Raw genomic sequence first — 12,261 nt, 5'->3', positions numbered from 1 at the left:
TGGCACAAGGTATACTCTGTGGAACATATATTCCAGTCTTCTTGGCTGGCAATATGACTAAAAATCTATACCTGTCGCCTTACGGCCTGTAGGAAGGGGGAAAGGACCATGCCAATATTTGTTATTTCCTCTAGCTTGATATTTTATATTCAGCAGACGACCGTTTGCTTGTTAATCCCGATAATGATTCATTTGGACAACGAAGGGCCTCTCGAATCATAGTATAGGATGATGTTTCCTCTGAAATATCCTTCGCGATGTTTCTTGAATTTATAATATCCAGCATAACACTGCACCATTGGGTCTAGCAGATGTTGTTTCTTTGACTGTGCTGGATTGATAACCCTAAACACACTTTTCTTACTTCATGTCGCCGGTATACCCACCCAATAAAAGCTGAAGACCTCTCTACCCATTATAAATTATCTGATTGTTGGTTGGTCATCAGATTCTACCTATTGTATGCATCGGGGTACCCCCGCTTTCATTAGCATTGACTGCTGCCATAGTAGCTTCGGTGCCTCAAGCAACTTCGAGCTTTTCATGATGAGAATATACTACAGAATACACAATGCATGACCAGCGCGAACATAATGAATTGTTCTCTCCAAGTCTGCCTGTTTACAAAGGTTAGGAGCACAAGGAGTCGGCGACCCCGTCTCCCGACGCGACCGTTGACAATTGGCCGGCTTCCCTTTTCAGCAGTGCCTTGGAGAAGACATACGCACCAGCTGGGGTTTTCTTTCCCTTCGCTCGTGCATCCGCTCGTCATTCGATTGTTGCCCTTTTCCGTCAGGATTTTAATCCAGCGTACTCGTTCTGCCCACCTCGGAGCATCCCCTGGGCCAAACCAGCAAGCCACCCCGACCCTCTTCTCACCGACCCCGACTCCGCCTTGAGCCTCGCCACAAAGTGGCTAAGCCTACTACTGCTTCTCCTCAGTCGACCTCATTTTCCCGAATAGCCTTCGTCCCCCTCCACGATCTCCCCTCCACGACTCTCCTTCCTTCTCACCACCTTTCACATCCTTCCGACCGCCCTCTTCTCTCGCACACTGCAATTTTCAAACCCCGTGGATCAATGAGAGGACCCTGAACTCCCGTGGATAAAGATCGCACACACCGTTCCTAGACAGGGCCGTCATGGCGCGACGGTACGAGATCGATGAGCTGTTATGGCTGCGCTCATCGCCTCTTGTCGCAAAACCTCCTGGCCTGCCCCCGATTGAAGAATGGATGTACGTTCATGATTTCCCCTCAACCACGGCCACTCCGCATCCCCACGTCAACGACTGACCATACCTGCCTCTCCCCTCTACAGGCCTCAACCCGACCCAACTACCCAAGCCAAACAACGGAACACGCGTGATCCTAGTAACCCCTCTGAGACGACTACGAACAGAAGGCCAAGCTTTTTTGAATCTCGTCATATCTCCCGCGGTTCCAATTCAGGTAGGCTCCTTCTCCTCTTCCCCCGAGAACCAGCCCTGGTCAATTTATTCTGCAATGGCGTTTTCTAACTCGGCATTGAATTGATGTAGAGGATATCATTCTTGGCCCCCGAAAACTGCCTTTGCGTCATCGCGAATTGGCGGGGTTGGGAAAGGATCGTTCGATCTGACGGACCGGTCCGTGCGACCAGGCGACTCGGATGAGAAGAATGACCGTTTCAACTTCCGGGACAAAGTTTTCAAGGATAAGGATACCCCGGAGAGAGAAATTGACCGACGAGATGGAAAGGTCAGTGGTCTGAATGGCCGACGCGGGGAAAGAGAGGATTGGAATGCTAGCCGTCCTCGTCGCGGGCTGGGACCCGAGGAGCAGGATCGCAAGCCACGCCGCAATGGCGAGTTCGACAGATGGGAAACGAGAGAGAATGCCCGAGATCCGAACATTGAACGAGGAACTCGGGACAGAGAAGGCCGTTTCACCGCGAAAAAGGATGGCCAGCCGGGACGAGCCAAGTTTGAAGGAAGCTGGTTCCGTGATGAGAATGGCCAGGAGGGTGCCGATGCTGATGACGACAAACCACAGGCACGTAACCGAGAATGGCGTCGTGACAGACACGGCGCGGACCGCGACTGGACCCGCGGTGCTAAACTTGAGCAAGAGCCCGAGTGGCTGGATAGTAACGACGGAGATGAGCCACGACGAGCACATACACAGGAAGACTTTGAGCGTTGGAAGGAACGAATGAAGGCTGGATCCGGTACTGGTCAACAGGCCCCAGCTCAGGAAGAGAAGCGAGACTTGCCTGCAGAATCAGACATTGCTGCGCAAAAGCCGGAGTCTCACCGCACCGACGGAGAGATTTTCAGCCACTCTGGCACTCCTTTCATGCCGGATTCTTCAATGGAGCGATTCTTTGGCATGCTGGGAGATACGAAGCCCTCTGTTCCCGAGGTCGGCACACCAATTGCTGCCGAGCCGACACCAAGGAAAGACCCTCTAGGTGCGGGTATGAGCGCAAAGCCTGGAAAGTCGTCTCGCTTTGCTGGGCTGTTTAGCCCTCCGCCGGAGAGTCCTGTTAAGGATCCTGAGCCACAGGTACTCTCAATGCCCATGCTCTTTGGCGGAGGTAGCCCGGCCAATGCCCACGATGCCGATCAGGAAGGTTTCCAGCGTATTCTGAAGATGCTGGGTGGCGGAGGTGGCCGATCCAACAGTGGTACTCCTAACCATGGTGAACCGCCTCAGCGATCGCGACCATCCTCGATGGTGCATCCGGAGCAACCCCGTGCCGTGGCCAACATGTCGTCTCCAAGAGATTCACTTACCCGATCAGAGTACGTGGCCCTCCACGGGGATACTTTGGCCCATGCGGCTGGCAAGGATCCTCAGGCTGGCGAGAGAGAGCATCTCCTCCGACTGATGCAGCAGGTTCGTGTTGGACCGCCCTCGGGAGTTCCATCCCAGCAGTCGCCTCCCAGTGCCAGAGTGGTTCCTCCAGGCCTGATGCCGGAAATGATGCCTCGCCCTCCTCCTGGACTGACCGCTCAGAAGACACCAAACTTCCTGGATGACCCGGCCATCGCCAACATGCAGCGACCGGACAGCGAGCAGCTCCGTCGGCGAGCTCCTAACGGTCCCCCCGCCCATGGGGTACTTTGATGATGTGCCCTTCCCCCCACAAGGTGGTCAGGGTCCTATGACTCCAGGTGGTTCGCGTCCTCCCCAGGGCCCGAACCTACCTCCTATGCCGCTTCCGCGTCCCCCAGGGCTGGAGCATATGCCCCCTCCTGGCTGGGCGGGTCAGCCCCCTCAGGGCAATGGGCCTAGCCCTATGGGTCCTCCTCCTGGTATCCCAGCGCCCAACCGTGGCTTCCCACCAGGCATGATGCCAATGCCTCCCCGTGGTCCTCCACCAGGCATGATGCCGCCACCAGGATACATGGGCGGCCCTCCACCCCCGGTTTCCCTCCCATGCCCCCTAACCCAGAAGCCATGATGGGAGTTGGCCCTGGTGGCCAAGGTCCTTTTGGTCCCGGCGGCCCCGGCCCCGGCCCACATGGCCCTCCCCCTCCTCCTCTCGACACCTACTGGAGATGTTCGGCCAGCCCAACGGCGGTGACGGCCGCGGCGGCATGGTCGGCCCCGGTCAATTCAGGTAAACCGAATATGATTGAGATTACCCTTGATGTCTGCTTGTTTCCGCCCATCATCTTTTTACTGCTCAACGCAATCTGTGACTGACTATATGGGCAAATGTGTGGTGGAAATCATGCGGTCCAACAATTTCCGTTTGTTTTGACCCGGCCTGGTTACACGGCAACGTTGCATCCCCTCGAATGATCAAAGCACTTTTTTTTTCTCTCTTTCCCTGATTTCTTTTTCTCGTATCTGCTGATGCCCATTTTCGGTACGATGATGCCTATGCTCGATGCCGCTTTTCGATAACCCTCAGCTCTGGCTTGTCCTGTGTCTTCCTTATTGCTGCATACTACTTTTCTGGGGCTTTTTATTCTTCTTTTTCTACTGTCTGATGTTCTTGATCCTCGAGGGGAAGTGACTTTGCTGTGTATCTAGTGCTGGCTGTGAATCGAGTACATCCCGGGGACTGGGAGATAGCATTGATCGATCTGGTGGTTGATACATTGCCGTTACTCTATCATCATGGAGAGTCGAGGTTGCTGATAGCTTTCCGTACGCTCTTGCTCCACTTATAGGTGGGCTGGACAAACAATCTATCTATCACTTGATCGTATGTGGCGTTGTGTTAACTTCACGGCTCCGGGTTTGAAGTAGAGGAGTCTCCCAGATGACGACAAGTGTTCTACGAGCTTCACAGTATGGCGCACTAGAGTGCTGTATAAGACTTCCGAACCACATCGTATCATTGATTTCGCGGGAGGAGAGGCGAGCGACCCAGGAGCTGCACAACTTAGATGTGGATGGAGTAAGATATGCAAGTTCCTAACGTTGCCTTTGTCCTGGCTGTTGCTAATGGATCGTCGCCGCTAGGGCCTCTTGGCGTGCTTATCTTAGGGCAGCCATAGTGACCCACATGTGGAGTCGAGGCCGATCGGGATATGGAGTACATACAAGTATCTGGACTGTTGCCAATGTCGTGAACATAAAGAATACAACTAAAATCCCATGATACATATGAAGCAACAACAGGAATCATCTGCAGGCTCCAATAGCACGGACGCAATGCAACAATGCTTGTACCATTCATTCTGGAAGCAAACGAGCTGGCAAAAGAAAATGAATATGAGGCTGGCAATGGCTTCAATAAGGCTACTACAGTAGGCCCGAAAGCTTAGATGACTAACCAGCACCGTTACTGAATAAGTTATTCTTATTTAACCTGGGCCTGAAAGAATCGATTGAACGGTCTTCACGGCCATAAGCTAGCTCGTGAGCGGCCGATGCCGCTTTTATCGATATCCCAGACGGAACAATTTGATTTTCTAGCCTTGAATATAGTCCTAGAGAAAGACTGAGAAATAGCGAGACGATGGGATATACGGAAAAGGATGATAGTTGAACGGTCATACAAGTTGTTCGTTTAGAGTAGGATTACTAAGGTACACGGGCCCTTGCACTCTAGCTTGATAGAAATATTGAGGGGAAATCATATGCTTTATCGAATATGGCATGGCATTTTACAAGGTCTCTTCTAGTATATTAGCCACTCTATAACAATGGCGGTCTTCCAGGAGCAACACAAACAAGAGGCGGGAGTAGAGGTACTACCTAACCTGGCCATATATCATCAAGATAGTTGACAACACGTCAGTTCACTTCACCCACACGACAAACCCCGCGCTAGTCACCCTTTCATTCCCCTCTAGTTACCTAATGCTTTCGCTTCAATCGTTGTCATTGATCTGCCCCTATCCTCACCATGAGTCTCAGATCTCGACGGCCAAGCCTGGACCTCGCCCATGAGGTATTTGCCAAACATGTCACTATGTTGAGCTTCAAACTAGCAGAGAAGACTAATCTCGCAGGAATAGACTGCCAGGATCCACCTCACGAGCCCGAGCTCACCTAGACCTCTGCCTCAGGGAGATATACTTACCTCGCGAGACACGATGACCTCGCGATCCCCCCGTCGGACTGTTGCCTCCCCTTCCAGCTTATTGTTGGCCAGTACCCCGCCACCGCTCTCCAGGACCGCACCTGGGTTGCCTGAACGTAGGTTCTTGAATGCCCGATGTCTGTGAGCTCTGTCCGTGGGAGGAGAAGTAACTTACTCCGTGTTTTTTATCCAGCTGGACTTCAAGAATCTTCCACGCCGGATGTGATGATCTACGAGATGCAAGCACAGGATTACATTTCGGAGACAGACAGTGAGGCTGAAACCGACATCGGGCCTTTCTTGGGAGTTCCAGTGACTCCGGACTGCCACGCATCCCGAGCGTGGCACTGTGCCTCTCCTGAAAACCAGAATTTCCTAATTTTCGAGGATCCTCAGGAGGAAGGTTCTCCCTTCGTCCTCTGCCCGCTCCCTTACTTTGATGGGGACGAGGAGAAAGAGAACACCTTTGCAACTGTGTCGGATTACGACTCGCAGGAGGAGCGAGACCCTCCAGGCGACGCGGTTGACTGGACCCATCTAGAAGCCCGACCCCTTGATGCCTTTGGCCTCCCCGTGGAAACCATGCTTCACCCTCCTCCCCTCGTCACTGCCCAGCTGGACAGCGACACGGATCCGATGACCACTCCCCGCGTGACAGATACACCCATTCGACCCGCTATGAGAGTCATTTTGCGAGATGAGGATGAGCCAGAAGAGGAGTGGGACGACTCGCTGTCCAATGCACAAACACGAGAGCTTCAAGAGCTGAGCGATGTCTACCACCGAGGCGCCGAGAACAGGCGACACCATGACCATCACCTTCCGCTGCGGGACGGACATATTCAGGGCCAGGCAAATATCTTCCTGGAGGTGCGACGGGTCACCCATTTCCAGCGTCATGAAAATCGCCACCGGCGCGTTGTTGCTGTTCACGATCACTGGGACGAATTTTGAAAGAGGAGATGATTATGGCATGTGTGGCGACGGTGTTGCGTGAGATTCGAGATCGGTCCTCTCGATTCGGTACGTAGTATAACGATTAATTTATGAATACCCTGCAGCCACATCAAAACCAACACAACACTGGCCGAAGCCATGAGCTGCCGGTCTTAGTATGCGTATACAAATGAGTGAAGTTAATTATTGGGACTGAAGGAAGAGCCCGTCTCGCTCAGCACGAGTGCACCCTATTCCCCCGGTATTCCATCTTCCATATCCCATTGTGTGAGCTATTCTAGTAAGAGTTGAAAGCCGGTAAATTAAAATGGGTTTGTTCTGGCCACACGGGAATTTGAGGGTATTTCGCTGTATGAGGAGCTCCCAGATCAGCTTTGGAAATGGTCGCCTCGGTGGTATCTCCGTGCTCTTTCTTGATGGTCCCGGTCTTATCAACATCCGAGGTATTGGAGAAGGTTGTAGGAAGGGTAGTAGGTCAAGGGCAGTCGGGTGAGGAGTGCAGATGTGGGGGGGTGCGTCCACTGAAAACATGCCATGACTGTCTAGATAAACAACAAAATAGGCAAGATCTCGGAACTACGTCCATTCATACCGGCAAAGAACAGCAGGAAGAAGGCGTCCACCTGGACGAGGACAAACTGGTCGTACTCATTCATGCACACCCAACTTGAAACACCTTTTTCAATCTTCTTCAATTCACTTCACTCATCTTCAACCACCATATTCAGCCATCTTCAAACATCTTCAATCATCTCCCACCATCTTCATCTTCAACCATCATCCTCAAACATCTCCAACTATCTTCAATCACCATCTTCAACCATCATCCTCAAACATCTCCAACTATCTTCAATCACCATCTTCAATCACCATCTTCAATCACCATCTTCAATCACCATCTTCAACCATCATCTTCAACCATTATCTTCAACTATCTTCAACCACCATCTTCAATCATACTCAACCATCTTCACACATCACCTTCAACCCACCTTTCGTCACAAACTACACACTCCCCCTACTCGTGCTGCTTCCGACTCATCCCTCCCTCATCTCGAACCTTCTACACCCTTGACCTTTCATCTCTCTCACCAACGTTGCCTGCTCTACTCCCCACATCGAACCGGCTATTACCTGCAGTCTCACATCTCTCTATTCCGAGACCTTCATACTGGTCTTCCTTCCCACCTACTTCGTTCCCACCTTCTCTCTCTCCCAGCTACCTTCACTCGCCCTTCTTATAGCCCCCTCTTCCTCTGTCCGAACTTACTTCGCCCCCCTCAGGATCTCGTGCTATACTGTCACTTTTCTCATCATCCTGACTAACTTGCTTCCTCTCTTCCGACGGGGATTCCACCGACTGCCATAATCTTGCTTTCTCCAAGCTTCACTTCATTGACACCAACCTTCGCATTCCTTGAAGCCTTCCAATACCCTTCACACATACCGTCCACTCTATACTCATCGTCATTACCCTGGCCGGTTTCTACCAAAATGGAAGATGAAACACGGACTACTCCGGATCCTACAGTGGACAAGGAGTTGGATGTCGCAGCCCATTTACACATGGAAAGCCTGGACGCTATAGAACTCACTGCAGGACACACATTAGGCTTCCCGTGGGAAGGCGCACCGGGCACCGAATTTGATTGTGCAATGAACATTGCTGCCAATTCCATAATGGATGTTCCTACTATTCCTACCGCGGATTTACTGGAAGGGGTTGCGGCAGATACTGAGGCAAGCCCAACATTCAGCATCGACTCGAATACTGTCGGCACGGCCAACCCGGACGAAGTCCTGGAAGAGGACCAGGTCACTGTCCAAGAGCCATACACTGGACGTCCGAGACAGGGGAAAGAGAATCTCGCACGTGCGATCGACAAGATACAACTCAGCTTGCCAAGAAATCCAAACGAATCGTCAGAGATTCGCTCGGTGTCCTCGCATGGCGAGGATTTTCGGCGCGAGCTGCAAGACGCCGAAGACGATGAAGTGGTACCCAATAACGCAGGTGCCGGCCTTCAATCCAAGATCCATGATTCCGACGACAAGGCGGAGCAAGATGACATGGATTACGAATGGCAGAAGGAGGACTATATTGCCCCTGAAGAACTGAGTGATAGGGTGTAAGTCTTGTGTGCTTGGAGTGTTGAACTGTGCGTATTGATTGATATCCTTGTCAGGTTTCGCGTGGCCGAAGAGCAATACAAGCGATTGAAAAATCCCTCCGCTGAAGATACGGTTCTTTTCGCAAAGGCGAGAAGAGAAGAGGAATTGCGACTGAGGGTTCTCCAGAGTCGCATTGCAACCACCAACAACTTGAGCGAAGAGGTTGAGGACAGGATTTTCATGGAGGAAACAAATGATTCAGAATCTTTTTCCTCGGTTCAGAAACCAGCCCTTGCTACGGCACCAACCGAATCCACGCAAGCGCAGGTCACAAGGAAGAGGAAAGTACTGAAGCCCTCTCAAAAGGAGCAGATAAAGTCCATGGAGATCGGACTTCAGAAAATGATTGGAACAAACCAATATACAACGGGCCTATCTAAAATCCAACCTGGTGCAGATCAGCAAAAAGATCCGGATAAGACAAGCCAACGAAAGTCGCGGAAAAAAACGACCAGGCTGTCTGAGGGCGAAATTCTAAGTCTCTTCAGTGCAGGGGATGTGATTTCAGCTGCTCAAGCAAACGAATCGTTGCCTGAAATCCCCACTTTTACCAAGAAGGACAAAGAAAAGGCTCTTACTGAAATAGTCGCGAGTATTCCAGCTGCAGACCAAGCCGTTGCAAGGTCAGATAAACGCCGAATCCTCGAAGCTACGCGAAAGTTTGATAACAAACCATCAAGCAAAGAAGATGGAACATGGAAGATGAAAGGCTTGAAATGTGGCCTGCTGCATCACCAGGCAAGTAGAATCATGGAGAACCAAAGCCTCAAAACTTTTACTAATATCAAATAGGTCCAGGGAGTTGGCTGGATGGTAAGGTTGATTGAAATCCCTAAGAAAGAAGCTGGCTAACTCGAACTCTAGCGGGAGCGAGAACGGTCACCCACTCTGCCTATAGGTGGACTGCTCTGCGACGTCATGGGCTTAGGGAAAACAGTGACAACTCTGGCCAATATCCTGGATGGAAGGTGTTTGGACAGGTCAGAGGAAAGAACACCTACACTAATCATCGTCCCCGCAGGCCTAGTCGGCCACTGGTAAGTCTCTGGTGCCTTATATCTCGAGGGTCGAGATGCCAATTCACATCTCGTACCACCGGGCTAAGTAATATGCTGACCTTGAGCAGGGCGGAGCAGATAAACAAGCATTGCGAACAAGCAATCTTTGGTGTTGTCCTTGAGTACCACAGAAACCCGAGAATGAGCGCTCAGAACGACATCAGCAGCATTCTTTTCTATAACGTGGTGTAAGACAGCGATTCATACCCTGAATTTAGTCAAGGTTCATCTAATAACGCCATTCCTGTTAGGCTTGTCTCGTACGACGAGGTACGGAGGTCCTACCCACCACCAAACCCACCAACCAACCTACAATCCCACGAGGATATCCAGGAATGGTGGCTGGAATTTTACAAGGAAAGCGTGGGCGTGCTCCACCAAATCCGATGGCATCGGATTATCCTGGATGGTCAGTACTCCTGCTTATCTTTCCAGGCTCTAAGTAATGACGGAATATCCTACAGAGGGGCATGTCATCAAAAATCGCGACTCTGCCGTTTCTACGGCGGTCCGCGCTCTTACCGGTGTCCACAAATGGATTCTGAGCGGAACTCCTTTGCACAAGTATGTCCGATACCTGACAATCTTTCGCTGCTAATCGTATTCAGCTGCGTCGAGGAACTGTTTCCATACTTCAATTTCATTGGAGTGCCTTCCAGTGCTTCATTTGAGCAATTTGAACATGCATATTGCGACGTAAGACCACCTTTCTGTTGAATTGTTTACTATATTACACGTCTTCCAGTCGTTCTTCCCAGAATTCATCTGACCGTTTTTAAACGCATGCAGAGAGGCGAGAGGTCAAGAAAGCGACTGGTCAATATCTTGCGGTCCATCCTTCACCGGAAGACGCATGAGAGCAGGCTCTTTGCACTGCCCATCGTCAAACTCCCCCCGATTACTCAGAGAAATGAGTTCGTGGAACTCTGCGAAGCTGAGAAAGTTTTATACCGTAAGATCGAGCAAGTTTTCATCGACAAAATCAATGGTGAGTCTGACCTCCTAATTTCTTCTAGTTGATACTGACGCTTTTCACAGATCTTTCTTCTCCAAACCGGAAAGCTTCTCAGTGGCAGTGTATTTTGACCATGTTCCTGAAGCTACGTATGTTTGCTAGCCACCTCCTTGCAGCTCAGGACATCGTCAGTTATGTGCTCACAGAGGAGGTCTTCACTACCTTGAGGCCTCTATCGCGAGAAGGAGACACCTGGGATAATCCATCTAGCATGATCACGAAGATGCTACTTTTGGTGAAGAGTAACCATGCAGTTCCTACGGCTCAGAAGGTCACGACTGAAGATGATATTGCTCGAATACAGCCCACAGGAGACTGCGCAAAGTTGACAGGAAAATTCCGGCAGTTTATGGAAATGCTTCAAGGGGAGGGAAGATGGAAAGAACAGCTTCACAGACTGGTCTGCCCTTCCTGTGCTCAAGTCCCCGTCCAAGCCGTCATCACTTCTTGCTATCATCTGTATTGCGAGGAATGTTTCCATCAACTCCCAGATGAGGGTGGCAGAGTCGGAGCAGGGATCAAGCTTTGCTGCGTTTGTGACACCGTGATCCTTGAAGCTGCTGACTGTGGTACCTTCGACAAAATCAATCCGGACAGATATGAATCTTCGGTATCGCCCAGCTCGTCTTTCAACTCCAAGAGAAAACCATCTGGCAAGTCCAAACAGTCCAAAAGCCAGAAAAGGTCTAAAAAGGCTTTGAAACGCCTCCAGTCGTCTTCAATGTTTCACCAACCTCGCCGTGACTCTGAGCATAGCAGTAATGACGATTCATCAGATGAGGACGATACCTCAGAAGATTGGATTCCAATTATTGGGCCAATGACACCCAGTGCAAAGCTCCTGAAGGTCCGTGAGCTGACAAAGGCGTGGATTGAAAGTGACGAGGATGTCAAGATCGTGTTATTTACACAGTTCTTGGACATAATCCGATTACTCCAGGCCATGTGTAGCCGGGAGGGCTGGGGTTTCACCACCGTAAGTGCTCGCGTGTGGCTTGGTTACCGATCGCTGACAATATACTTCAAGATATCTGGAAAATTGTCTCCAACTGCCCGTGATAATAACAGAGCTATCTTCTGTGAGCAGAAAGAAACCAAAGTCATGATTGTCACACTCAAGACTGGAGGGGTCGGCCTCGATCTCTCAGTCGCGAATAAGTGCATTCTTGTAGACCTATGGTGGAACGAAGCTATCCAGGATCAAGTAAGTGCATTATCTCTTGGGGGTGTCTACAAGTTAACAACTGCCTAGGCCTGTTGTCGTCTGTTTCGAATCGGTCAGAAACGCGAGGTTGAGTGCGTTAGACTTGTCGCAAAGGAAACTATTGACGAAAAAATGATCAGCCTCCAGGAAAAGAAGACTAGGGAAATCCAAAACGTTATTAGTCTACGTATCCTGGAGAGCCGGGATACTGTCAGAGACATTCTGGAGTTCTTCGGCGAGGTCACTCAAGTGGAGGGCGGTGGTTTCAGACTCACACGAACCAGTGGAGAATGATTAGCGCCATATCATTCGAAAAAAGAGGGGCAAGG

General features: G+C 50.8%; 3 protein-coding genes across 3 annotated transcripts; all 3 read left to right on the top strand.

Moving 5' to 3' along the window:
* Positions 1–1,142: 1,142 nt before the first annotated feature.
* Positions 1,143–3,447, top strand: N7482_007220 (uncharacterized protein; the record flags this gene model as incomplete). Its single annotated transcript, XM_056689345.1, has 4 exons — positions 1,143–1,283; positions 1,347–1,510; positions 1,541–3,101; positions 3,142–3,447. The coding sequence occupies 4 exons, from the start codon at positions 1,143–1,145 to the stop codon at positions 3,445–3,447; spliced, it is 2,172 nt and encodes a 723-aa protein (XP_056541774.1).
* Positions 3,448–5,751: 2,304 nt separating this feature from the next.
* On the top strand, positions 5,752–6,480 carry N7482_007219 (uncharacterized protein; the record flags this gene model as incomplete). The annotated part of the gene is made up of 1 exon (XM_056689344.1): positions 5,752–6,480. The coding sequence occupies one exon, from the start codon at positions 5,752–5,754 to the stop codon at positions 6,478–6,480; it is 729 nt and encodes a 242-aa protein (XP_056541773.1).
* A 1,497-nt stretch (positions 6,481–7,977) lies between these two features.
* Positions 7,978–12,226, top strand: N7482_007218 (putative SNF2 family helicase; the record flags this gene model as incomplete). Its single annotated transcript, XM_056689343.1, has 12 exons — positions 7,978–8,612; positions 8,670–9,373; positions 9,448–9,473; positions 9,520–9,692; positions 9,782–9,901; positions 9,965–10,122; positions 10,178–10,277; positions 10,322–10,409; positions 10,503–10,701; positions 10,752–11,704; positions 11,756–11,932; positions 11,981–12,226. 12 exons carry the CDS (start codon positions 7,978–7,980, stop codon positions 12,224–12,226), a joined length of 3,579 nt encoding a protein of 1,192 aa, XP_056541772.1.
* Between the last annotated feature and the right edge of the window lie 35 nt (positions 12,227–12,261).

This window comes from Penicillium canariense (assembly GCF_028826845.1).
Source record: "Penicillium canariense strain IBT 26290 chromosome Unknown utg000004l_segment0_segment0, whole genome shotgun sequence".
Taxonomy (NCBI): domain Eukaryota; kingdom Fungi; phylum Ascomycota; class Eurotiomycetes; order Eurotiales; family Aspergillaceae; genus Penicillium; species Penicillium canariense.
This window is presented reverse-complemented; position numbering and strand designations above follow the sequence as displayed.